Consider the following 27,571-nt stretch of genomic DNA (forward strand, 5'->3'; position numbering starts at 1 on the left):
AGAGCTGCATATTGAATTGAATCATAACTGGGTATGTCTTTTTTGGTCCGTAAATCTAGTATTGTCTTAACAGTCCTAACGTTCTTCATGTTGCATTGATGGAATCGATGAAAAACAATATCTACGTTATTAATAAAATCCCGGCTGTTTAGCGACCTATGAACCAGTTGATGACATATATATGAATAAATGTATTTGTAAAGTTTTGATCAAATATTGACAAATAATCCTTTATCCAACCAATTATTTGACCTTTGCTACAAATACTTTATTTGAATATTAAAATATAATAATTAAATTATAAGATTCTCTCTCATTTCAAGCAAATCATATATTTTCTCTCTAATTTTTTTAAGGGAAAATATATATTTAATTACATAAAAGGGAATTATTTGTAGCTTAGATTATAAGATAATAAAAAGGCATTGCACATCACCCCAAGTCAAACCACTTTGCTTCTTTTCCTTTACTTACCCTCTAAGAAACCATTTTATTTGCCCTTTCTAATTCCCTTTTGGTACAACAAGTATCATAAACACAATTTTCTCCCTGTTCTCGACTTCCTGCTTCGTCCGGGGCACGCTCTCACATGATTTGATATAGAGATGCCTACAAGACAAAAGCAGCTACCTCGTTCGCCACTAGAAATGTCTACAATACAAAAGCAGCTATCTTGTTCAGGGCAGGTTCTCGCATGATACGATACAGAGATGTATATAGAACAAAAGCAAAGACGAGGAGAAAACTCTCTCCACTCCCACTTTCATTCCCTACTTCGGTAGTCTCAGGGTTAAATAGACCTCTCTAATTGGATATATAGATTTGAATCTGTGACCTTAAATGAATGAGTATATGTCAAATTGATTTATTTAATTATGATATATATTTCAATTATATAAAATTTACCATGGTTAAAATTTAAATGTTTGAATATTAGAATATATACTGAGATGAAATTAATTAAAATTGAGAATGGTAAAAATGAGTAGGTGAAATAATTTAGTTAGAATGAAGACATAATGAATCAAATTAATGCAAACTTTATTTCCTTAAAGCTCAAATAAAGTGAGCATAAATGTTAATTAAAACAAGCTAAATAAAACTAAATAAATAAACCTAAGCTACAAAACCCTACTGCCACCCTGGCAATCAAGAAAAATAAACCCTTTAGCTTCAATTTTAAGTCTTTTTTTTTGTAATTATAAAAATGAAATTCAATTTGACAATAAATAAATATATATATTTTTTAATAATTCCTAAACTTAATTTTAATTAACCATAAAAAAGAATTTAAGGAGACACAAATTTAAGATAATTTATTCTATTATTTATAAGATGCGATGATGAGAGTATAAATCAGGTGTGACGCATGTGCTGTTGCTCCCGTGGGCGCACAAGCCATGTAGTATGTGTGTGGCGACGTGTTGGTCATAGGTGGGCCCCTCGGGTACTGTCTCAGTCACGTGCCCGAACCACATCCATCCCACCACATTTTCATTTATTCTTTCCATATTAGATTTCATTTCAACAAAATTTATTTCTTTTTTTCAAATATATATATATATATATATATATATATTTGTTTTAAATAATCATTAAAGCATAGATTTTACACGTGAATAAGATTTATTTTAAATATAATAATTAATAAAAATTATAGCAAATTAATAGATACGTAGCAAGCTTTCATTAAATTTGAGGGATTTTTTTTTTAAAAAAATTATAATTATTTTAAATGTTGTGGTTATAATAATAATAATAATAATAATAATAATAATAATAATAATAACAAGAACACTTATTTGGATCATCATTGGTGGGGCCCACTTCATCGTACACCACACATCACGTATATCATCATCACCTTCTGATCCCATCCCGAACTGAATGATTGATATTTCAGTGGTCCCCACACGGTGGCAAAAAGAAAGTGATTTATCTAATTTGGCGGGTTTATAAGGAGAAAGTACTGTTCTGTTAACGTAGATCGCGTTGCAGAGGATCATTTCTCCATGTATTCTGTTTTTTGACTTTTTAAGATGTTTTAATTATTTAACTGAATTAATTAATTAATAATGTATTAGTTTCCATTTTTGACTTATCACGGAAACCGATGAAACCAAAACACCGTTCACACACAAATTCCGTTTAGCCGTCCCGAGTCCGTAACTCGGTAACTCGGTTTCCCGACTCACCTGACCGACCGCCACCTTTTTCCGCCAATCCTCCCAAGCCGAAATTTTGTCATTTTTTGAAGTTTATTGGTTAAATAATAATAATATTAATATTTATTAAAAAATATAATGATTAAAATAAAACAGAAAATAGTTTTTTTTTTTTAACGTAATTTATAATTATTATGAGGGTAATTTAGTAACTAATGATTAAAATTAATTAAAATAAAACAGAAAATAGTTTTTTTTAACGTAATTTATAATTACTAGGAGGGTAATTTGGTAACTTCAGAAACATAATGAGGACACGTGTCAAAATAGTGTGGAAAAAATCTTGGAAGAATAAAGAAAAAGGGGGGAAAAGTGGAAAGGGACAAAATGGAATAAAAGAAGGAAATAAATATTTAGGGATTAGCCCATGCTTTCTTACTTAATTCAATCAGGCACCAGAAGATTCAGCATTTTATTGAATTGAACACAAAATTTTAATTAATTAAAAATTGGCATACCTGATTTTGTTTAATTAATTTTACACCCGCCTTTTTCGTTTCCCATGATCACCGATTCACTGCCCCACCACCATGTGAGTCCCTTTCCTTCTCTCTTTTCATTTTTTTTTTTTTTTTTTTTAATTTTTTCTTTTTTCTTTTTTCTTTTTTCTCTCCACAGAGTTCTATAAATCTCCATTACTTCTCTTGAAGGTCGCTCTAGAAAAATCGTTTATCTGATTAGAATCGGCCTTCTCTGCCCTTCGTTTTTGTCAGTTTTGAGGCCTTAATGCCTCAAGATATCGGCAAATGAGATAGTTTCGTGTATTTTGCGGTCTCTGTACCGGGATTCTTTGCCGATGAAGGGATTCCCTGCTTCGCTTTTGTTTTTGGTGGGTTTTGCTACTCTTAGTTGGGTTTTGGCTTTGCCTCATGATGTTGTGCGGGAAGATTCTGGGAATTTTATCTTAGGTTTGGACAGACATCCTTCTCTACCGTTTCTAAATTCTTTCCGGATTCGATCGTTTATTATCTATTCTCATTTGGTTGTGATTTTTTTTGTTTTTTATGTGAATTTGATTGATGGATTCTGTTTCTTATTTTGATGAAAATGACGGAGGGAAATGGTCGCTGTTTTATGTTGTGTAATCTGTAATTCTCTTGCGTATTCTATGCGATCACATTGTGCTGAATCTTTATTCCCTGTTTTTGCTTTATCTTTTTTGTGTTCTATGGAGCATTTGTCTCAAAGTATGTTCGTTTGTTTATTAAGGAAGGGTTGGATTTGCAGGGCAAAATGACTTTGGTCCTTGGGAGAACCAGATATTGCAGACTGCTAAGGCCTCAGGATCTTCAAAAAACGACTCTCAAACCCCTCTTCTATTGGCAGCAAATAGAACGAAGCGTCCAGATATTCGTCATGGGTTTAGGGTGTATGAAGGTGGCTGGGACATTGCCAATCCCAATTACTGGGCTGTAAGCTCTGTTATACCATAATTTATTTTACTAATTTTTTTTTTTTTTTTTTTATATATATTTTGCCTTGAACTTCTGCTGTTCTAGACAATTTCTTGTGATTTGTTTGTGTATGTATGCTAGCAAGATAATATTATTTGAGGTGAGAAATCTTTGGAAACTTGTGGTAGAATTTTAGTCATACACTCTCCAGTTCACAACACTACAGAGTGATTCTTTAGGAAATGAACTATCATAATCCTGGAGTTTTAGTCACATCGTTCGACGTTTGTCATTTGAGTTTACTTTAACCGTTGATGTGAGCTCTCACCTCGGTTGGAGAAGGGAACGAAGAATTCTCATAAGGGTATGGAAATCTCTCCCTAGCATATGTGTTTTAAAAACCGTGAGGCTGACGGTGAAACATAACGAGCCAAAGCTGACAATATTTGCTAGTGGTGGGGTTGGGCTGTTACAAATGGTATCAAGGCCCGTCATCGGGCGGTGTGCCAGCGAGGACGTTGGCCCCCAAGGGGAGTGGATTGTGAGTTCTTACATCGATTGGAGAGGGGAATGAAACATTCCTTATAAGGGTGTGGAAACATCTTCCTAGTAAATGCGTTTTAAATCTGTGAGGTTGGCGGCAATACGTAACGGGCCAAAGCTAACAATATCTGTTAGCGGTGAGGTTGGGCGGTTATAGTTGATGTTCTGTAATTTATTGTATTGTTAACAATTTAATTAAGGATGTTCTTTTACTTATGTTGTGTGAAGCTCTTGAAAAGGTTTCGCATCATGTCTGCTGCGATCGCATGTTTTAGTATAAGGTCTTTCCACTTATTGAGTCTTCCTTGGCATTGAGTATCCTTTTACGATATTCGAAATGATTAATCTTATTCAAACTGAGTATTCATTTCTGTGCATACTAATGTATTTGCAGTCGGTTGGATTTACGGGTGCCACTGGTTTCATTCTTTCCATCCTCTGGTTCATTTCCTTCGGTATTGCTCTTCTTATTCATCGTTTCTGTGGTTGGAAATTAAACCTTAAAGGCGAAGAATCAAAGACTTCACAGTGGATTTGCCTAGCATTACTTGTCGTTTTCACATGTGTCGCCAGGTAATACTTCACACTTACGCCTTGGTGATTGCTTTCATCGTGTTTATGTTACTGATTGTATTATTGCTTTCATCTTTCTATTTCACAGCATTGGCAGCATACTTCTATGTATTGGACAGAATAATTTTTATCATGAAAGTTTGGATACTTTGAAGTATGTCGTAAACCAATCGGACTACATTGTGGACACGCTTAAAAATGTTACAGAATACCTCTCACTTGCGAAGACCATTAGCGTGGCCCAGGTGTTCCTTCCATCTGATGTAATGGACGACATCGATGAGTTAAATGTGGATTTAAATACTGCTGCAGATACAGTGGCAGATAAGATGAGCATAAATTCTCATAAAATAAGAAAAGATTTCACTGCTATGTAATTCTCTTCAACTTCCTCCTTCCTTTCAATCAAGTTTATGTTCTTCTATGATGTCGAAAAAGCTAACATAAATCTCGTTAGTGCAGGCGTTCGGCGTTAATTACCATTGCTGTAGTCATGCTTCTTCTGGCGTTAGTTGGTCTTTGTATGTAATTCCCAAACTTGCGAATAATGTTTTAGTTTTCATGTTTACTTGACTTGTGCATACTTTTTTACTGACTGGCTAGAATTGTTGTTGCAGTCCTGTCCCTCTTTGGATATCGACATGTAATCTATATGTAAGTTGTTCGTCGAAATAGTTATTTTACTTTTCGGTTTGATCTATATGTTTGTTGAATAACAGTATGTCGTCGTATTTTGCAGTTTAATGATCAGTGGTTGGCTACTTGTGACAATTACATTTGTTCTTTGTGGATTATTTGTAATTCTCGACAAGTAAGTTGGTTCATTCGTTTACAGTTCGGCTATTTCGTCTCTTTGAAATTAGAAATGTAGACTGAGTTCATTATTGTCTATTTTCTGCTCTGTTTTTGTTCTTTCTCAGTGCTGTTTCTGATACATGTATGGCAATGGAAGAATGGGTGGATAATCCACAGGCAGAAACAGCTCTTAGCAACATCCTCCCATGTGTTGACCCTAAAACCACAAACCAGACACTGATCCAAAGCAAAAAGATTGTCAATGACATTGTGAGCGTTGCCAATCAGTTTATCTACAACTTCGCCAATGCAAATCCGTCCCCGGGTTCTCCCAACGACCACAACCAATCTGGACCTCCAATGCCAGCTCTCTGTTACCCATATAACTCTCAATTGGAAGAAACTAGATGCGGTGACAACGACGTGACTATTGGAAATGCATCAACCGTAAGATTCATTGTGTATTTATTCTGGTTGCATTTTAACTTGGGTTCCCGACATATCGGTGATTATGGTGCCTAACTCAGCTGCTAATCATCAGTGTGTAATAACCCGTGTCTGATACGACAATGACCAGTGATTTGATTACAAATGCAGGTCTGGCAGACGTTCGTGTGTCAAGTATCAGAACCCGGGATGTGCACGAGCGTCGGGAGAGTGACACCAGACATCTATTCCCAAATGGTGGCAGCAGTGAACGAGAGTTATGCACTTCAGCATTACACTCCCCCTTTGCTAAGCCTCCAAAATTGCAATTTTGTAAGGGAAACGTTTCACAACATCACCACAGGTTACTGTCCTTATCTACACCAACATCTCAAGATTGTGAATATTGGACTTGCAATGACTTCAGTAGGAACATTGCTCTGTCTATTGCTATGGATACTATATGCAAACCACCCCCAAATGGGGGATGTGTCTGCGAAGCTATCCTTTTCTATACAACGCCGAAGAAACGGTACCCAAAACATAAACAACGCCAGTCGAAACGACGAACTCACCACATCAAGCATCAGAGGTGCAGTTTAGAGAAGTAGAGAGAAAAAGAAAATAATAGGTAGAGAGCTATGTACTTATGTAAAGAGTATATAATACCCCCTTTCAAGGGGATGAAACCAAGATGGGGCGAAGCACCATTTTGTGTTCCATTATAGATATCATCATCTCTGGTACATAATCAAACAAACGTTTGATCCATTTATCTTCTACATGCCTTAGATTGAGTTGGGGCCTCAATTTTCTTGTACATTTCAACACATTAATCCATATCAAGTTTTTAGAGTTCTTCGAGTCTTATAACACTATCAACAGATCTACATTGAACCCAGTTCTTGATTATCTGAAACTTTGTAGCAAAATCAACAACTTTCATATTGCAGCTCAGATACACAAGAAGATCAGAAATGTTCTTGAAATTTACAAGTTGTGAATGGGAAGCAAAAGATTTTGTTGGCTTCAGAACTTACCAGTGATCCATTGCCATCCCGTGGATTTCTGAATCTGATTCCTCTGCTGTGATTCTCTCCGCCGCAGAGAAAACATCAAGAAGGCCATGGATCACTAGCCACTCGTTCAAATACATGTTAGGGTAGAAGACTGCAACTCCATTGATTCTCAACATGCCGCTTGATTTCGCGATATAAAGTTCGTATCCCTCCGAATATGTAGATAACTCTGTGCCTTCCTCAAGATTCACTAAATCATTCCACAAGATTCTGCACGGTAAAATCTGACGAAAATATAGAGACGGATAATCGGTAAAGTTATCAACGCGAGTAGCCAATGCATCATCGGAAGGAGCAAGGATGGTCATCATGGATTGACCATTATTAAACCCTATAATCTGAGATTCAAGAAATAACGCCATCGAAGAATACCCATTAGACCGTAGAGTTTTTATCGCTTCACTAAACGGATTCTTAAACGTCACTGGACCACACCGAAATTTCGCACTCGGACTTGGAGTAAGCGGCGGAACTTGGAATATTAGGTTAAAAAACTTCTCGATACCGAAAACAACAAGCGAACCGTCATCGTATAACGGCGAGTTACTAATCTTTACTCCGTTTAAAGAAACTTTAGAATCAGATCGGGAAGAGGTTACCGTAAGCGATCGACCAGCCAACATCGTAGGAATCTTGGTGCCCAACGCAAGCGATTTGAGGCTTTCAGGAGATGAGTAGAGCGGCGAGAAGTGGAATTGAAGGAGAGAGAGAGAAGGCTGACCCGATTGAACGAAAGCAGTGTCTGAAGGTGTGAAGATCGACATTGAATTTGTCTGTGAGAGCAAAGATTCGGCTATGAGCTCAAGCGTAAGAGCCATGGAGACAAAGCCATTGTCGGACAAGATTTCGGCAGCGTTGAGAACAGTTACAGAGGGTAAAGGGGAAGAGAGAGAGAAGAGAGAAAAAAGGATGAGAGAGACGAGGAGTGTGGAAGCCATTGACGGAGACTGTTTAAGCTTCGGAACTTGTTGAACTTAGAATACGAAACAGAAGGACTTGAACGGTTTTATTTTGGCGCGAAAGGCTCGACACGTGGCGAGTATGGATTCGCGGATGTCAATTCGTTGATATCGGTCGTTAGAAAGTTCGTCCCGGACGAAAATACCCCTGCCTGGGTCATTTCCACTTTGGGCTCGTTTCCGGCCCAAACGGCCCATTAGAAAACTACCATATATATAGAAATTTGCTAAGATTTCTTAATTATCAAAGATTATGATGAATTATACAAAGTCCCATTCCCAAAAGGATGCCTATGTTCTTGTCGGAAACAATCATAACAATCTTTTCAGTCCTACAATAAGCTAAATTACAAAAGTTTCTCGTTTTTTCTCTTCTTCTTCTTCTCTGGAACGGTCGAGCTTAAGCGAAGATCAAGTAAAAGAAATGGCAAATTTGGCGCGATTTGTCTTCAAAAATAAGTTCATGATACAAACCTGAACGGTCACTGTGTGTTGAACCTTATGTCCGAGCTTCTCCTTGGCCTGAAAATGTAAGCATGGAAGATGAGTTATAAGATGACACAGACAGACATTATTAATGGACTCTCTTTTGGTGTCTTCCAGTTTTAGTTTCTTTCCCTGATTATGCTTTTTTAAGTCTTTTTGAAAGAGCCAATTACCCTCTCCTAATAATCATATTTCTTTAAAGAGTATCGTTGGTGGTAATACTTCCGACTCTTCTGCTGTGAACGCCAGTAACAAGCGAGCACTCCGAACGCACAGCTTGCTAGAGCAATCGCCAATGCAGCCCCCACCGGTACTGCGACTGCATTTGTCGAAGTTGTCGACTCATCGAGAATTCCTTTGGCACCAACATTCCCAAGGGCACTGTTGGTTTTGTATAGAGAGATGAGTGTTTTACCATAATAGTTGGTCAAGAATGTATGTACTTCATCCTCGTCCCATTCGATCTTCTGGTTGTTGCGAGAACGATAGCAGGACGCGCAAAGTTGCATTGGAGGCCAGATCATCTTTGGAAATTTTGGATCTGCGGTTCCCATGGTTTCTTCTTCTTTCGATAATCTTTCATTGACTTTGTTGTGTGCTCTCCACAACCAGAGGGCAAAGTCACGAGCTTTGTTGAAAGGACTAGACACGCTGAAAAACATAACGTTTAGTTGGATGGAAAAGGTATTAAATCAAATAATTACTCCAAGCTTACCTTGAACACATTTCGTAAAAGTGCTGGCGACATTCCTCGCAAACAAAGAAGGTATGGACGAAATCGCATATAGTTGTGAATGCAAACTGGCTTTCTCCGTCCTCAATTCTCACAGAAAGTGAATGCAGTAGAACCCATAAACCACAACTGCAGAAAGAGATGCAACTAATCACAGGGGTTGTCGAAGAAGAATTTACAGACACTATCTTGGTATTTTTCTCCAAATTTGAAATAGTGTAACGGCCTAAGCCCACCGCTAGTAGATATTGTTCTCTTTGGGCTTTCCCTCTCAGGCTCACCCTCAAGGTTTTTAAAAAGCGTCGTTAGGAAGAGGTTTCCACACCTTTATAAAGGGTGTTTCGTTCTCCTCCCCAACCAATGTGGAATCTCACAAATAGGAACCAAGTGTAAAAGGAATTTCTAAAGACATCCAAACTCCACACAGTCGGAACAAACAATTGGGTACTATCTGGCACATCAAATTAAAGCACAAAGATAAAACTTACCTAAACCCCCTCGTATCGTTCTTGCTGCCGCGGCAGAAAATCTACAAACATGACGTTAAAAGATAATTAGAAGAATAGGTGTCATTGTGTGAGTGTATAATACAAGGGAAGAAGGGAGCAAATGATCAGGTAGCCAGTAGTTTTGTCGATCATCGGAAATTAGCAGCCACGTGCAAGTGCTCAAGGGTAAGATGGTGAGTGTTGTTGTTAGGAACTACGCACAGTTAGCAAAGGAATAGTGTACAGAGAGAAGAATTATTCAGGTCTCCATTATAAATTGATACGTATAATTCATATCATATCAATTCAGCAGATACCAAGTAGTAGGTCAACAAGATATCTCAAAGAAAGCAACATATAATTCCAGAAGTAGTCAGGTTAAATTTTATCATTTGTGTACCTACCCAATATCCACGAGGAACATCTTTTCCACATATCTGAAAGTTCTTAACTGCACCCTTTACACTAGCAACCTCTTCTTGTTTCGTATTTGCAGGGCTCAACTCGTCGAAGTTTACAAGTATCTCTGCGCTACCTTTTCGACACCTAAGAAAAGTAACATTTCGACAATGAAACAGGAAAATATCACTTAAGCAAAGACAGGGCGTGTAAAGAATGTAGTTTCACCTCATAGAAGGATGATGAACCACCAGAAGTTGAAGAAATTTTATAAGGGGCGCTCGAGTTTCAGACTTGATCATCTGAAAGCATGCATGAAAAAGTTACTGATCATTAATTGCTGGATATTTATATATATGGAATAAAAGAAATTAATACCTTGTGTTCCAAGATAATATCAAAGGCAGTGGATGTCGCCTCCTCGACATCATAGACTGCTCGAGCAATCTATCATCATCAGAAACATTTATATTGTTAACATCAGAACGAAAATGATTTCATCTATAATATATGCAAATCAAAGTTTTATCATGATGCCTGAACCAACCTGTCCTGGATCTGATATATTGGATGACAGATGCTCATTTTCAAATTTTTTGTCATCCAAGCCAAATGAGCTGGAAAAGTCAGTTAACTGCTTATTGATTGTTCCAGCTAAGTAAAACTCGATAGATCAAATTAGGAAGTGATCGAAGTACCTCCTACCTGCCTATTTGCTCATTTATCCAATTTAGTAACTTTTCTGCAGTCCGTCCGTTATCGATATTACGTATTTCACTTTTCTCTTGCTTAGGATCCCAACTGCCAGACACAAATTTGGAAGGAGGACCCCAAAAGAGCATAGGATAGTGACCCACCGAAAATTTATCACAGAGATTGGTATTTATCTGTGCTGGCATACAAGGGAAGGACAAGGATTAGTCAACAAGATGCCTTCAGATTTACGTGTTCAAAGTTCGAACAAGGAGGGGCAGCATATATATGCCAAAGACATAACTATCTTTCTTCTTGGACCTCATGCAGCAATGGGTAAGTTGCAATGACCAAAATAAACACAAGATTCACAAGAGTGGAGCCAACATTTCGCACAAAGGATAAGCCACACCATCCATCAAGATCTCAAATTCATGCATGCTCAAAAAGTAGTAATATGAACCATTTACTCTTGAGAATCCCAAGATGGACACTGCACAGTAATTCATATCATTATTGGTTGACACAATATAAGGGCTTTTTGATATATTTTAAAAATTGGGGCATTTGATAAGATAAGAGAATGTCACAAGCATGATATGATTACGTTTATGAAGCAGTTGTGTGATGATGACCACTACCATTTTACATCAGGAAACTCACTAGCCTTGGTGGTTAAAAGGGAAGGCTAAGACCAGATGTCTTCTTTGGCCTTTAAGGTTGCCTGGCTGGAAAGAAACAATAGGACTTCTTTTGAAAGTTAGGGAAAGGTCTGGTGCAGTTGCTAGCATAACAATATATTGAAAAAAAAATCTAACAGAGAAAGAACGAGGAACATCGTTTGATCTTTCGAACTAAAAAGAACTCTCACAGAAAGTGCAAATGAAATGTCAAAAAATGCCCAAAACAGTAGTAGGAATTAAAGAAAACAGACTTCATGAATGGAAAAAGGATATGAACATCAAAAAGTAATGCAGCCATAAACTAAACTATCGTGAATAATAATTGAAAAACGTCCATACGACAAGAGTTATTTGGTTCCAGAGGGGCAAGAACGCAAAAGCCAAGAGAAAAAGTGTAGAGATACAACTCAAACAAGCAAACTTAAAATTCTATATCACTAATACATTGCAGACAGAAGCAACCACTACAAGGCGCAAACGGATAATGCCACAAAGCAAAAATGAACCAGTGCAAGCTAGCTAAAAATGAAATTTTATAAAATCAAAGAAGCAAGTGGAAAATACTTCAAAGCTTCCTAAGAGTTATGGGATCAATATTGCAGAATCACTATACCTTCAATGCACAGTCCACTCTTGTCATTAACACTTTTCCCGGGTGCACAGCATTGGGACCGTTGAAAAGCCTAGCAACTTTTTCATAATGGGGCTACAGATTGATGTTCAACCAAAAAGCACAATGAAATTACTTGTAGCTGTAGCTCTTGAACATCAATTTGAGCATACGAATATGATAACTGACCTTATAGTTTCTGCAAGCAGGGCACCTATAAGAGCGACAATTTGAAAATATCAGAATTGTGTTTGAACAGAAGCGTTGAGATTATAATGAATAATATATCTTCAACATTCTAAATTGCCATTTAGATTATCTGGAGGAGGAGAAAAGACATATCCTGAGTCATATATCAGGGTCAAATAGTTCATTGGAATAATTTTTTTTTTTTTCTTTCTGATATGTCAAGAATTCATGGACAGTCGACTCAATCTCTCCAGGTGACAAGCCAGGTCCAAGCAAGAAATTAACGGACTTCCCGATAATCCACAATCCCAGCGAAGAACATTCAGAGACGAAGACGCAATATAAAGTTCATATTAAGCAATTCCGGTTACTTCGCAACAAATTTCACTGAGCATTGACTAAAAACTCAGCCATGTTAACATCCAAGAAGCAGAACTCTTTACCATTGACTCAAGTTAAAAGGAAAATCGCCAATACTTTAAATAAAACTAAGAGGTGGAAGAAGGAAGAGAATTCCTAACCAGTGAGCGAAGAATTCAACAACCGCAAAGGTAGCTGGAGTATCCCTAAGAACCGCATCGAAATTAGTGGCGTTCAAATCAACTGCATAATCTTCAGAATCCCCGTTCTTATCAGCAACCGCTCTAAGGATCGAACGCGATCCCAACGAAGCTCCCAATCGCAACGCACTCAGACACACAATCAAAACCAAAAGCGTCCGAGACATTGAAATGAACCACCAGCTGCAATAAATGGTTCAACCGCAAAAGTAGATATAATCCTTATAGAATCCAACAGAAAATCAAAACAGGAGTAAGATTCCAAGAGAAACTAATTGATTCAACCACGGGACTCGTGGATAGATTGAAGACAGAGAGAGAGAGAGGGATCTGAGAGAAAAAGGAAGAATCTGCAGTTGCCGGAGGCGAGGTAGGGCAGTGAAAAAAAACCTCCGGCAGTCGGGAAAGGGTTGGGAGGCGAGTAAAATACACGCGCGGGAAAACCGTGGGCTTTACGTCTGGGCGAGTGGTCATGTCATCGGCGCCATTTTGCAATGGTTAGAACGGTTTATGGTCCCGTACCGGTCTGTCTCAATTTTTGCCGTTTGGTTTTTTTTTTTTTTTTTTTTCAATTTAATTTCTATTATTTTACGGCCCGTTTTAATATTTAATAACATATAAAAGTCAGATAGATTTTCGAAATATAAATAAATTTCAAAATACATTTAAATTTGATTTTCGAAATTATCCCTTCATAATTTATGGTTTAAAATATATACAACTTTTTTATTTATTAGTTTTTATTTATTTGTTTATTTTCTACGCATGAAAAACAAAAAAGCATATATTATAATTAAATATCACATACTTAATCCCAACCACTTTGTTAATTTTTAATCTCAACCAACTAATTAATAATTTCCTTTCCTTCTAAAGTACTCTCATCCAACTTTCCTTCGTTTTTAAGTATTTAATTTCTGGGTTAATATTTTATTTAGTATTTAGTTAATTTAACAATAATGGCAGAAATTCGAGTCCTTTGATCAATATCCACATTGTGTATTATTATTTAATAAAATCAACATTATGGATTGACTTAATGGGCGATAAGGGTTCCGAACATAATACAGAACTTAAGTTTAATTTGTGGTGATCACCTACCTAAGACTTAATATTGTACATTTTATTTAGTACCCTACTATTGTACGGTTTGATGAGTTGTTCGGTGAGAGTATTCGAGTTGCAAGCAAGTTGGCTCGATCACTCATTTGTGTAATATATATGTCAATTTTCATTGAGTCATAGCTCAATTCCCTCCGCCCAAACATCATTTTCGGTATCTATATTTTCTTCCCAATTCCATTAAAGTTATATAAATTCAAACCAATTATTTACGCTTCAAATTTAACTTGGGTAGACCATTGTTGATTATAAGGTTCGATTTACATTTTGTTCAATTACTACTTGGTCGTGTTTGCTTTCATCGAGAGTTCATTGTATACTTTCATTCTTGTTGTTTTTTTCTTTTAGGAGAAATTTGTTAATCAATCAATGTGCGTGGGGATGATAATTAGGTTGTGCTAATTTTGCGTTGAAATGTTATGTTAGTATAGCGCCCTAGTCGGGGTAATTAGGTTGTGCTAATTTTGTAATTTTGCGTTGAAGTATAGCGCCCTAGTCGGGTTTTCATAGAATCATTTGTCTTGATCAAAAGTTATAGGCTAGAGAGATAATGCTAGGTAGGCCATTAAATATTAAAATAATTCCGTAAAATAATATAATTTGCTATCTGGGCTATGTTTTATAACGGGGCAAAAAATATTATTGTATCAATTGTTTACTTTAAATAATATAATTTGCTAATTACGAATTTATAAAACATGGTATGAATATTATATGAAAATTTAAAACTGAGAATTGTAGGGCTTTACCCCGAAGGGAGCCCTTCCAGAAATTCTCGAAGGCCTGAGCCAAACCCAGGCCTAAGAGGGGGTTTGGAAATAGTTTTCAACCAGCAATTGACGCGCCTCGGTTAGAACCTCACTAGCTGCGTCATTGCCCCAAGCGCAAAGATGGTTTAAGCAATTATCTCTGCTTCCCTTTTATAGCCCGATTTCATGAGTTGCACAATCACATTTCCGATGTGGGATTCAAAAATGCCAAGCCCAATGGATTTGCCATATTAACCAACCAATACAAATTTTCACTCGGAACAAAAAAACATTATATATTTTGGCCCATACGGTTCTTAGCTCAATTATTCAATTACGCGAAAGTTTTATGTTGGCCCATATATATTTCAGTAACCGTTATAAAACATAGCCGAGATAGCCAAATTTTGTATAAAATAATATAACATTAGAAAAGGTTAACAAAAACATTTCGCATAAAGGTGTGAAAATCTCTCTAACAACCGCGTTTTAAAATGTGAAGGGGAAGCCCACAATAGAAAACGTAGAGAGGACAATATCTGCTAAGGGTGAGTTTGAGCAGTTACATGACACCTAACCATTGAACCAGCAGCGGTACTGTAAGCAAAAATAATCGTTGAATTTTCTTTTTTTGTGTTAACCGAGGTTCGAAAATAATACATATTTTAAAAAAAATTAAAATTGTTTTAAAATATACATATATATATATATATATATATATATATATATATATATATATATATATATATATATATATATATATATGTGTATATAAATAAAGTAAAGGATGATAATGATATTTTAAGAAAATTATTATGTGGATGAGTGTATCCATTCATTATGTACACTTTTTACCAAACCAACTTTAAAATAGTGTGCACTTTGTACTTGTTCTGTTGTGCCCCAAAATCTTGTAAACTTTGGAAAAAAGTGAAATATTGGCCTATAAAATACCATTTCTTCCAGCACTTCCTCTGCCCCCTCTACTTTTAATTATTTGGACTTTTGCCCCTTTTCTAATTTCCCCTATTTTTTTAATACCAGTGATAAGATTCTCTCCTCCTTTCATCCATTTTCTCAACCTACCACAATATTTATTTTCTTTTTTTTTTTTTCTTTTTAATGATTTAATTTTACGGTCGTAAATTGTAATTTAATTTTGATATAATGATCGGGTTTTGAATTTTTAGTTTCTATTCAAGTGTACGAACTTCAAGATTTTACTTATTTCGTTGAAGATCTATATCTAAACTAGTTTAAATTGATAAATTTCAGGAAATCTGACTCAAAACAGAGTTCGGAGTGTTGGAAATAAAGTTAAACATGTCCATGTGCTTATTGGAAATCTTGTCATGGGGCTATTGGCTGATCCATCCCACATTGGTTTAAACCCAAAAAAATAAAATATTGAACCCTAAACTGAGAGAGTGACACTTGTTTAGCTCAACATCGATGTGGGTAATCTCCCATTTATTTTTTAATACCTTTATATGACACCCCTAATACTTAATTTTGCCCCCACAAATCACTTTTCAACATTCAATCATGGAGGAAGAGAGCTACCAACCCGCATTAGCCCGCCGCTCTATTATGACTTCACTTCGATCACTAGCCCCATTTTTTACATTTCTTCTGTACTTTAAGGTAAATATTTTGAGCACGATCAGCTCACACTATATGACTTAAGAATGAATTTACTATTATATAAATTATGGATAGTTATTAGTAGGGTTTGCTCTTTTAATGAAATACGTTGAACTTCAACCACTATTAGGGATACATAAGTCGGAATTTGGACCAACCTAAACTGAGTAACTCAACCTCAACCCTCTATGTAACGACCCAGATCCACCGCTAGCAGATATTATGCTCTTTGAGCTTCCCCTAAAGACTTTAATACGCGTCTGTTAGGGGAAAGTTTCCACACTCTTATAAACGAATCATGTGGGAGCTTGCATGTGCATATAAAATTATAATTTTTGTTCGAGAGGTAAAAGCATTCATGAGATTAATTGAAATTTAATTTTTTGTATCTTTTTATAATATTAAAAATAAATATATTGTATTTTAACGAAATAATGTAAACATATATTGAGAATTTGAAATTTTTAAAGATATTTATTGAGCAAGTCTCAGTAAAATTTTGGTTAAATTACAAGTGGTATAAGTTTTTTTTTTTTTTTTTTTATCTATTCACTATACGTATTTATATATATAATTTACTAATTTACTCGCCATTTATAGAAAATTTAGGGTTGTATTAAACCTAAATTTTAATTTTATATGGAGATCAATTATTAATTAATTTTTATAAATTGGAAATATTAATTTAAAATTAGTTACATTTTCGCTATTTTAGTTTTAAAAAACTTAAATGATTAAAATTAGTTTATTTATTTTATTTTATTTTATTTTTACCGCGCATTGCTAGGGTTTTCCTTTTTGGATTTAATCGTGCTTCTATTTGTCCCGCGGTTGATCATTGTCGTCACAGCATCCAAGTATTATAAATAGAAGGTTTATGTTTGAATAAAATCGTCTTTCACACACACACACACACACACAGCATGGTGCAAAATGGCTTCTGCACGTCTCTCGTCGTTCCGTTCTACGCTCCGTCTCCTTGGCGGCGAAGGCCATCAGACCACCGTAGAGCTCCGAGATGCCACGGCGGCGTCGGCGATGAAGGTTCTGGCCGTTCTCCGTCTGTGTAATATCCCGCGATCTTCTCTTTTGGTTCTTAAACGCAATCTGTTTGTGTGTTCTGCAGCGAACCAGAAGGACATCGTGGAAGCGAACTTGACGGTTTTGAAAGCGAGAATGGAGGATTTGAGGAAGAAAGAGCGGCGGATTCCGCTTCCGAAACGGCTCGGTGGAGTCGAAATCGCTAATGGATGGAGGTATCGGTCGACGAGGGACGCGAAGTTGGATCGCAAGGTTGTGAAGAATTTTGCCCTAATTTCAGGGTGCTTGGAGGTGATGAGTACGGTTGGCGGTGCAGTTGGGCTTGTTTTCCTTGGTGGATCTTTAGGAATCTGTTTGGTTTCTCTTCTAGTTCGTCATTTTTGGTAATTTTGTGATTTGAGGGCCTTTGTTTTCAAGGTTTTGGATCCAAAAAAGAGCCAACCATTTTATAAATTCACTTTTGGGGCTTCGGGGAGTATTTTAAAGTTTTGCGTGACAAAAGTCTTTTTCAATCGGAAAAAAATATATATATAGATTTTTTATGCAACCCTAAACCCATATAAAAAATCTCTTGTTTTATTTATTTATTTATTATTATTTGTACTTTTTTTTTTTTTAATTTTTGTATTATTTTTCATCTAATTATTAATGTTTTCGATTTTCTTTTATTCTGATTTTTTTTTTTTATAAAAAAATTCGATTATTTAGGTTTATTATATATAATTCTTATGACTTATTTTATTTTTTCAATTATTTGTATTTTGGGTATAGTTTTAGGTTTTCTTCGTTATTTATTTTTTATTTTATTTTTTCTCGATAAAAAAAGTTAAATTAAAATAGATGCATTTATGTTGAAAGTAGTAAAATAAATTAATTATGTTTAGTTTTTTAAAAAAACTTTGGAGTTCTGAATTAAAAAAAAAATCTATTTAATTTTTTAATTTTTTAAAAATAATTTTGATCTTTATATTATTTTATTTATTGATTTTCAATAAATAGAATAAAGTGGTATTGAATTTTAAGGTTTTTCAAGGGTACTCTTCAATCTTGGTCTCTATACTTTTAATTTGATTTTAAATTTAAAATATATAAATTAAAATAAATATTTTAAAATTACAAGTATAATAGAGTACGTGCTTATCAACACGGATTAATCATTTTAAGAAAAATAATAATAGTTAAGATTAAACAGTATATATTATATCAACCTCAATTACAAATTTAAATTTTTTTTTTTATGTGACGTAGATGTACCCACACTACAATCTTAAAATTTTATTTAATGGTTATGAAATTTTAATTTAATGTTTAATAAACCTTTAAATTTGGCAATGACATATAAGACATAATGGTGAAAATTAATGATTAAATTTAAAACTTAAAATTTATATTATCTCTATAGTAAAAAACGTTATTTTATATAAGTTATTTCTAATATATTTATTACAAAGTATATGTTAAGGAAATTATAGATTAAGTCTTATTCAAAATGAAAGTAAATTCAAAATATATTTGTAAAAAATAATTTTGCAACCTACATAGTCATTGAATTTGTGTGTTTATGTATCATTTGTGGTTGATATTATTAACTAATGTTTTTTTCTTCATTGATGCTTTTGTTTTTATTTATTTACTAAAATATCATTTTGATTCAATTTTATTTAGCTCCAGGTTCTTTAAATAAATCTTAAATTTGTTATCGAAAACAGATTATCGTTAATTTAAAAAAAAATTGAGTAGACGTTGCCTTAATAACACGAGCATATTTTGATAGTTTAAAAATTTTCATTAATTTTTAGAGGTCTCGACTTTAAAATCTTTGTAACATTAAAAAATATACATTTTTAATTAAGAATAATAAATAAATATATCCTGGAAGTAGTTAATTAATATTCTAATAATTACTGGATTATCATTACATAATTATTATATATATATATATATATATATATAACAAAATGGCCTTAAATTTTTTATTTTGTCTAAAAAAAAATATTTAAATTTTTTCAAAATTGTCGATGTTACTCTTAAATTTTTTTAAAAAAATATATATTTTAGATGAAAATTATTAATAGTTTGTGTAAAAAATACTCTGTTTAAAAAAAATTCATAATATCCTTGAATTTTTTTTTAAATAAAAAAAAAATGCTCTTATAATTAATATTATGTTTTAAAAATACTAAAAAATTAACATTATCACTATTTGGCTATATAGAACAAGTTTTTTTTTTTTTTTTGTTTTTTTATAATTTTTATTGTCGGTATATAGACAAAAAACCCGTCAATCATAGATTATCTCCAAATTTTTTAATGTTACTCTTGAAAGTTCATAAGTATTTTTGAAAAATGATACAAACCGTAAAGATATTTTTTGTATTTTTTTATTTAGAAGTTGTATTTTTCAAGTTGCTAAAAAAGCTTTGTTTGAATTTTTTTATAAGTTTTCAAAAAAAATTTAAGAGTATTAAAGAAACTTTTGAAAACTAAGAGTACTTTTTAAACAAAATATTAAAAAACTACGGGTAAGGATATTTTGAGATTTTCTGAAAGTTTCAAAGTATTTTTTAGATATTTTTTAAGTTAAAAGGGCATTATTGAATTAAAACGTCCAAAATTCAATTATTTTTTTATTAAATTAACCTACAAAATACATCCCAGTTAGTTTTCATACTATATATATATATATAACACATACTTTTGTCATGCTTTCTTTGTTACCATTTTTATTTATTTCATTTATTAAATAGTTTATATATATAAACTATTTAATAAATAGACGACAAAGACAAAATAAGAATAATAATAATAAAAATAATAAGAATAAGAACAATAATAAATAAAGAAAAATAGAAAAAAGAAAGAAAAAATAACAATAATTTGAATTCCGGTTGTAATATGTTAAGTAAAATGGGTAAAGGCAAACCAAATTTTTATATAAAATATTTAAAAAGTATGAGAATAAAATATATAAATATTAAGATTAAATTCTTTTCAGTATTTATTTAGTTATAAACTTTTAAAATTATACGTTTAATCTTTAAATTTTTATTTTTTTAAAAAATTCATAAACCTGCCAAACATAAAATTAAAAAATTGGAGTATAATAATAAATTATGTATTAAATACAAAATTAAAAAAATTTGTGGAGCTGTAATGTATTTTGAGGTCCTAAAATGGGACTAGTTGTTTTGCCCCCTTGATCCTAAAAAGCGGCGTCGTTTTGTAGTTTAACGATATAGGAATATCAACACAGTTTTTGCCTGCCTCCCATCTGGTGGGCTCTGCTCCGAGAACTGTCGCCGTCGGCCGATTGACGGAGGAGATGTGCAGCGAAGTCAAGGAAGAAACATTCGACAAAGCCACAGCGGCGGTCGAAGAGCTATATCACATCAGAGACACCTTTTTTCCTGTAAATCCCGATGACAAACTTTCCAAATTACGGGAGCTATCGGATCTTGCTGTCAAGATCCTCGATTCCATTTCTCCAGGTCGATTCTGCTTTCATTTTAGCTTCTTCAAATTTTCTTATTGCAATAGCTCGACTTGCGATTTTATCCTTACCTTTTGGTATTGGAGAAAATGTTGGGAAACGAGCAGTAACAGAAATGAATCTTGGCACTGTGCTTGCTTTGATGTTCGATTTATGAATATCTTGAACTTTTAGCTCATTCTTTGGGGTAAAATAGGTTTTCATTACCTGTGGAAGCTACTGCAGTGTTGCTCGGTATCTAGTGTATTGGCCTGTGTTTGGTAATGACATGAGTGCGTCCTAACGTAATTGTTCGTGGATTTGTTCCTGTAGCACATCTGCTTTCAATTATGAGACTAGTTAATTTAGTTCATGTTCTTTTTATTTTATGTTATCTTGGATCTAGCTAGAAATCTTTGTTCCTTATTAGTTAAGTTTCTTCGTGGGGCAGAACAAAGGAAATCACCTTTGCAGCGAGCTATGTATGAATATCTAAGAGGAAAAATGTTGGATGTATTTCCAGACTACAGAAAAGAAGCAGAGGATCATCTCTCCAAAGCTGTAAGCGTCTTAAATCATTAAGATTTTGTAGTTTGTATGCTTTTGTTTGGAGTGATGAATTTGACTGTTTCAAGCTCCAGGTTAAGTTGAATCCTTCTCTTGCGGATGCCTGGCTGTGTTTAGGTAACTGCATTTGGAAGAAAGGAGATCTATCTTCAGCAAAGAACTGCTTTACTTTAGCATTAAGCAAGGTTCCAAATGACTGTACATTTCCTTGGTTTCTTTTCATCTTGTATTATACACTTTCTATTTGAGTCAATTACATTAATGTACGATACGTTTATCATTGCAGCGCCCTGAGAAAAAATTACTTTGTCAGTTATCAATGCTTGAAAGGAAAATGGCTCAAGGCAAGTGTTTTGCTCCTTCATCATCTTCTTTCATTGTAACCTTTAATAGTAGAATACCCTGTCCATTTCTCAAAATTTTTCCTAGAATTTTCCTCCTTGTAAAGGGTTATTTTTTGAATGGACAAGGAAGATTACCTAGAAGTTCATTGTGATAGCGTAGGGAAGGAAATGTTTTTAATGTGCGTGTTTGATGCAGCTTGTTTGTTGCTTTCTCGAGAGAGTTTCAGTTAGTTAGAAAATATCCCTAGAAACGGGAAAGCGTCTTGACTAGAGAGATTAGGTTAATTTTCTTTTTTAAACTATCAATTAAAAAAGAATTGGTACTAACATTTCTTTGATATTGGAATGCCAAAGAGAAGTTGCGAGATACTCAATCCCAAGTGTTTTTGAACTCCAAAACTTTCCTACCTACATTCCGAGCTCCCCGCAAACATGCAATATTACAATCAAACAAATGATATTGAACTTATCCTAGATACCAGAGCAAGAACCAACGGAAAGATCATTTTTTCCATTTGGGAATGATGAGCAACCAAGCAAGTATAAAGGTCTCTTGTAATTCTCCCTGGAATTCCTTGAAGAAAGATGTGGTGAATATCTTCTGCCTTGCCACACACAAACCAAAAAAGAAAAAAGAAAAAGGAAAACCATCCAAGTATACTTTATGCAATTTAAAAGCAACGTCCTTTTTTGGGCATTAAGACTTCTTTGAGGCTGGTGTTATGCACTAGTCTGGACAATTTAAGAGTAATTTTTTGAGAGGAGGGAAGCCTCATTTTTATACAAATAAGAGATAGTCTGCTTTCTTTCTTTCTTATCATTATTAATTTTTTTTGTGTTGATGAAAATATACTACCATCAAAATTGAGTTTTTCTTTTATCTTGCTACTGAATGGTGTTGATTTTTCAATTTTTTAAAAATAAAATTTGAATTAACTTTTCTGATGAAGTTTAGACTACTATCCACTGATATTAGCTAATCTTGGAAACCATTCATGTCATGTTATATTGGTCAGCGAAACAAGCAATCTTTAGACTTTATAATGTTATAGATCTAGTTTTCTTTTGCCCTCCGAATTAATAGAATTTTTCATTTCACTAACTTGCTTGTTTTGTTACAATTTCTGATTGACCATGATAATGAACATGTATATCAGCTCATCTCATCTGTTTATTCAAAATTTTGTTCCTTCTATAGGTACTGAGAATGAGGCAAAACTTGTAGAAGAAAGCATTCAACATGCAAAAGAAGCAGTTACTTTGGATGTGAAGGATGGAAACTCTTGGTGTAAGATTGCACATCAAAGCTTGTGATAACATTATGTTTATTTGTGATTATGACTTGCATGGGTTCTTTATATGCCATATCTTTGTAGTAACTTATTTTTAAGGTTTCTATAATAGATTGGATAACTTTCTTGTAACATGCTCAGAACTGGAACATTCTTTGATGTGCATATTCATTCCTTGTTGTCGAATACAGTCTTCCTATACCTTCTAGCTTACTCTTGCAATTTTCGTCACATATCCACACTAATTTGTCTCGCAGATAATCTAGGAAATGCATGCCTTACAAGTTTTTTTGTTACTGGAGCGTGGGATCATAATAAGCTTCTGCAATCTTTGAAGGCATATCAAAATGCGGTAGGCATCTTTTGTAAGTTTCAGGTTTATTTTGAGGCTTTAAAATTTGCTGATATTTAATATTATTTTACAGGAAAAAGATGAAAAAATGATGTCAAATCCAGACTTGTATTTTAATTGTGCAACTGTAAGTTAAATTTCTCCTCCCTTTTCAGTTTAATTTGACCTCAAATGTGATTGCTTGCTTTCTATAAGTTTATTAAGTAGTTAAATTTTAAACCTTCTTAAAATGTATAATATTATGGTTTCTGTCATTCAATCAATGAATGGAGTCTGTTTCATCTCGCCAAAAATTTCTTATGTAATGGACAAAAATTGGTCATGATTAGCCTGTCAACTTGTTTGGTCAATTGAGGAATGGGGATACCGTGTATTGTCAATCGGTGTAGGAAGAGATTTGTGAGGGTGAATAAGGATAGTTTCAGAGTAGAATGCGGTTGCAAGCATTTGAGAATATCTAAATTCTTTCCATGTATTAGTTGAGGTGAACACATTGGTTTGTTTCTTATGTTAGGCAATAGTTTTTGAAGTATGAGTTGAGTAAGATTCCCCATTATGATTAGGACACAAATTTTAATTATGAGGAAAGAGAGGAAGAAAGTGGAAAGAATGACCTAATTTTTTGGTAGAGGTAGAGAGCTTTTGTTTATGAGTTGAACGTGAATCAAATAAGATAAGAGGAAACTTTTATTTCATTCCTAACTACACGTTGCTACCTTTTGTAACACTTCACATATTGTTGTTGTAGAGAGTCAAATTCATTAACTTCTCTTAGATATGCATAATTTCTGACTCGTTCCTCTTTTAGGTTAACAAATATCTGGAGAACTATGAGAGGGCCCTAAGTGGATTTGAGGCTGCTGCTTTGAAGGATCCTAGTCTTAGCGCTAATAGGGAGGTCCACAAGATGGTGAATCTTCTTGACAAATTGGATAACATGTTGAAGGTATGCTCGCATCTTTGCGAATAAATATGATAAATGTTGCACATCTTTTGACTACGTGTTGATTTTGTTTCTTTGATTCCTTTTCTTTTCCTGGTTGGCACAAGCTCTCGTTGTTTTTAAATACGTTCACACGTGCATATAGTTGTTTATAATCATTTTCTGTATCTTGATTTGTGGCCTGGTTCTTAAATGTGGCTTCCATATGATTAGTGGTCTTAGAAATAAGAAGTGAAAAGACTTTTCCTCTTAGTTTATTTATATATTTTGATTTTTTGTGGTCTTAGAAGAGAAAGGGAAGGTACAGAAATGGGTGGATAAGTAAGGTGGGGTGCCATCTAAATACCAATAAGATTACAAAAAAAATTCTCCAACCGATTGGATGTAAAAAAAAAAAAACCAAGTGACTACAAATCAAAGAACTCCAACTAGACATAAGAAAGGAGTGCAACTCAGAGCGCTCGAAGATCTCTCTTTGTGGAAGATTTGCCTATTTCTTTCCATCCAAAGCTTCTCATGAAGTAGCAAAAGTTGCATCCTTAGTCCTTGACTAGGAAGGCCCACCAAGGTAGTGAGCAATAAGTCTTTAATTGAATGAGGAAGAGGCATGTGAAAATGAACTTGTTGCAAAATCTCAATCAGAATCTCCTAGAGTAAGCACAGGCCAAAGAGAGATGATTACCATCTTCCTTACTGTCCTTACAAAGAGTGTACTAAGAAAGGAAAAGAGAAACCTTCTTTAATTTCAGTTTCTCATTAGGTTCATGCATTTTCTTTCATTTGCAAAACACAAAATATGTATGCGAAACAAACCTCAAATCCAGTCTCTACTTCATTAATTTTATTGAAAAATAGGAAAATGATAACATGACTGAATAAATGTATGCAGATTTTCCTGAGGCTTAGTATACAGATGATGTTCATATTATTTTGTCTTCTAGGCACATGCTAAAACACGAAGAGTCACGTCGTTTTCATCATCAGTGGATATTGTTAGTTGTAAGTAACTAGACCTTTAACATATTAATCTCTTCTACACTGAATATGCAATTTACTAATCATCAAATTTTGTTCTTTTTTTTCCCTCCTTTTATTCAATATTTACTGATTGTTCTATGTTTGTTTTAACTTTTTAAGCTAATTCGTCATACAAGAGAGCCACTGTAGACCTTCTGTCAGAGGGTCTGAACAAATCAGTTGCAGTAGTTGGGAAGGTGTTGTTCTTCATTAAGCATGATAGTCTTGCCCCACTGTAAGTTCCCCCATGCGTATTGACTCTGATGAAACCAATTTCCTTATTAGTTAGTTCATCTAGACACTTCTTTCATTTGTCCTTGTGAAAGTTTGGGTTTCCATCAACAAAAGCCAGCCACTCCTTAACGCGCGCGTTTTAGCTATTACAGCAGCTACCCTATATTGTTTCTCTTCTGCTCCTGTAATGTTGTGGATTTTTTTATTTATGTACTCTTGTCTGTGCCGTACTTGTGTAAGTTCAGTTGGGGTCGGGGTTTGATTGAGAGAAAAAAAAGGAAGTGTTTGCTTATATTCTACAAGTTGCATAGTATTTTTGTTCTTGCATTCGTGTCTGTTGCCAAGATTATCACACAACTTTGTTGTTTGGTTTGCAGATATTATTTGGTGTGTGATTCAAACCAAGTATGCTTTGTTGTATCTTTGTATGGTATGCGGAATGATACGGTAAGATACAGTAATACAGGCGATTTGATTGCCAATACCGATCTCATGTTAAGATTGCTTTGCTTAATCTTTAATGCACCCTGCAACAACCATGCCTTGTGCTGTTATCTTTCATCAATCTAATGAAAAAAAAAAAAATTCCTCCCAGGTTAAGGAAGGAGATCAGATAACATTACTGGAACCGTATTATCGCAACTTTGATTTTTCTTGGAAGGGAAAGGTATTTATCTCAATTGTTTTCAATTTTATTTTTCTGTCTAATTTAATTTAGATGCTTGATTGTTAAGTGTCTTGTGGCATGTTTAAAAATATTGCTCATTACTGCACCAAAAACAACAATTCATTTGCACATTTATCCATAAAATGACATGGAAATGAGCTTAGAGTTTGAATATGTTGAACCAGCATTACCAGTTCAATTCAATCCGGGTCGATTTCTTAGAACAAGTTCTTGTCAATGGAAAAGCTCCCTCTGCTCACCAGGCAGTCCAGACATCAATATATGCCCAACACAAACCTTGAAAAGCTGTTAGGGGGCTGTATTATCCATGGGTCTTTGATGCTCATCTGTGTGTTAGGTGTAAATAGATTTGAAAAGTGAATGAAAATTTTGAAGAAACGGCACCTAGAGGAATCAGAAGAACATAGTTGCATAGGTAGTTTCGATTGTTGTTGTTGCTTGGTGTTGTGCTTTGAATTGAATCTTTTTACAGAGTGATTGTTGTATTTAATATTGTTTTTCCACCCAAATGGCTTTGTATAGTGCCGATCTTGACAATGATCATGAATGCTTAGTTTTATTGTACACTATGGATCATCCATTTAAATCCAAGTTTGCTAATACTATAGCTTCTCATTCACAACAAGAACATTAGAACTACGAACTTGATTCTTTTTTGGGTTTTCTTTTCTTATTTTTAATGTAAGTTTCAGAAGTATTTTCATTCAAAGCTTAATTTATAGCGTGTTTGTCTCTCTCCCTATACATTCTTGTTTTTAACTCAGACCCCTATACTAAATGCATGTATGTATAAGTTTGTCTCTATTTCATTTTTTAACTTTTGATTTTAGGATAGATTCTTGGACTTTAAAAACGAAGAACTTTCAATTTGATGTCTAAAAGTATATTAAAAAAGTTAAGTTAATTAATCTATGAAATATAAATATAAATTTAATTTTTATGTTTAAAAAATTAAACTTTTAATTTTGTCTCTAGTAAATCTATTAATTTTATAAAATATCTAATAAGTTAATGACTTAAACTTAGAAAATTGAAAATTTAAAAAACTTATTTTGTTATTTTATTTTTCTTTTATAAATGAGTATACTTTTAATTCAATCTCGCCAAATTATAAGCAAATTAAAAATGTTTATTTTCATAATTTTTGTGTCTAAAATTAATTTAGAATAAAACCTATCAATTTTTCCAATTGACTCAGTTTTTCTAATTCTAAAAGGAAAAAGTTACTAAAAATAATTCAACAAAATACAAAATATAAAATGTAGAGACTAAAA

At 33.9% G+C, this 27,571-nt stretch overlaps 4 protein-coding genes, 1 non-coding gene and 1 pseudogene across 8 annotated transcripts; 3 read left to right on the forward strand and 3 right to left on the reverse strand.

Annotated features, from left to right (window-relative positions):
- The first annotated feature begins 2,843 nt into the window (after positions 1 to 2,843).
- On the forward strand, positions 2,844 to 6,811 carry LOC111779031 (uncharacterized). The gene is made up of 9 exons (XM_023659079.2): positions 2,844 to 3,133; positions 3,453 to 3,637; positions 4,557 to 4,735; positions 4,824 to 5,108; positions 5,198 to 5,256; positions 5,353 to 5,389; positions 5,475 to 5,546; positions 5,656 to 5,977; positions 6,128 to 6,811. Exons 1-9 carry the CDS (start codon positions 3,022 to 3,024, stop codon positions 6,557 to 6,559), a joined length of 1,683 nt encoding a protein of 560 aa, XP_023514847.2. The 5' UTR covers positions 2,844 to 3,021; the 3' UTR covers positions 6,560 to 6,811.
- A 90-nt stretch (positions 6,812 to 6,901) lies between these two features.
- Positions 6,902 to 7,973, reverse strand: LOC111779042 (putative fasciclin-like arabinogalactan protein 20). Its single transcript, XM_023659098.2, has one exon. The coding sequence runs from the start codon at positions 7,971 to 7,973 to the stop codon at positions 6,993 to 6,995; it is 981 nt and encodes a 326-aa protein (XP_023514866.2). The 3' UTR covers positions 6,902 to 6,992.
- Positions 7,974 to 8,209: 236 nt separating this feature from the next.
- On the reverse strand, positions 8,210 to 13,353 carry LOC111809627 (sulfhydryl oxidase 2). Of its 3 annotated transcripts, none has more exons than XM_023696004.2 (12): positions 12,797 to 13,353; positions 12,276 to 12,300; positions 12,090 to 12,182; positions 10,806 to 10,987; positions 10,648 to 10,717; positions 10,479 to 10,547; positions 10,329 to 10,402; positions 10,106 to 10,247; positions 9,702 to 9,742; positions 9,196 to 9,342; positions 8,896 to 9,131; positions 8,210 to 8,516 (listed from the first exon to the last, which is right to left on the reverse strand). In XM_023696004.2, exons 1-12 carry the CDS (start codon positions 13,000 to 13,002, stop codon positions 8,494 to 8,496), a joined length of 1,308 nt encoding a protein of 435 aa, XP_023551772.2. In that variant the 5' UTR covers positions 13,003 to 13,353; the 3' UTR covers positions 8,210 to 8,493. The 3 variants fall into 3 exon arrangements, with proteins under 3 accessions (XP_023551772.2, XP_023551755.2, XP_023551763.2); XM_023695987.2 differs by having other exon boundaries at positions 8,703 to 9,131; positions 12,797 to 13,352; XM_023695995.2 differs by having other exon boundaries at positions 8,654 to 9,131; positions 12,797 to 13,352.
- A 1,345-nt stretch (positions 13,354 to 14,698) lies between these two features.
- Positions 14,699 to 14,849, reverse strand: LOC111782863 (U4 spliceosomal RNA). Its single transcript, XR_002813212.1, has one exon. It is a non-coding gene; the product is annotated as a U4 spliceosomal RNA (small nuclear RNA).
- Positions 14,850 to 17,283: 2,434 nt separating this feature from the next.
- Positions 17,284 to 17,918, forward strand: LOC147793815 (uncharacterized; annotated as a pseudogene). The gene is made up of 2 exons (XR_015412585.1): positions 17,284 to 17,394; positions 17,477 to 17,918. The product of XR_015412585.1 is annotated as an uncharacterized LOC147793815 (transcript).
- Positions 17,919 to 20,608: 2,690 nt separating this feature from the next.
- On the forward strand, positions 20,609 to 26,866 carry LOC111778922 (uncharacterized). Its single transcript, XM_023658937.2, has 13 exons — positions 20,609 to 20,879; positions 21,312 to 21,421; positions 21,502 to 21,612; positions 21,714 to 21,771; positions 22,970 to 23,059; positions 23,321 to 23,415; positions 23,489 to 23,542; positions 24,224 to 24,361; positions 25,300 to 25,357; positions 25,496 to 25,610; positions 25,987 to 26,056; positions 26,205 to 26,276; positions 26,462 to 26,866. The coding sequence occupies exons 1-13, from the start codon at positions 20,714 to 20,716 to the stop codon at positions 26,576 to 26,578; spliced, it is 1,254 nt and encodes a 417-aa protein (XP_023514705.2). The 5' UTR covers positions 20,609 to 20,713; the 3' UTR covers positions 26,579 to 26,866.
- The last annotated feature ends 705 nt before the right edge of the window (positions 26,867 to 27,571 follow it).

Source organism: Cucurbita pepo, chromosome 1 (assembly GCF_057944985.1).
Source record: "Cucurbita pepo subsp. pepo isolate OVF chromosome 1, ASM5794498v1, whole genome shotgun sequence".
NCBI lineage: Eukaryota > Viridiplantae > Streptophyta > Magnoliopsida > Cucurbitales > Cucurbitaceae > Cucurbita > Cucurbita pepo.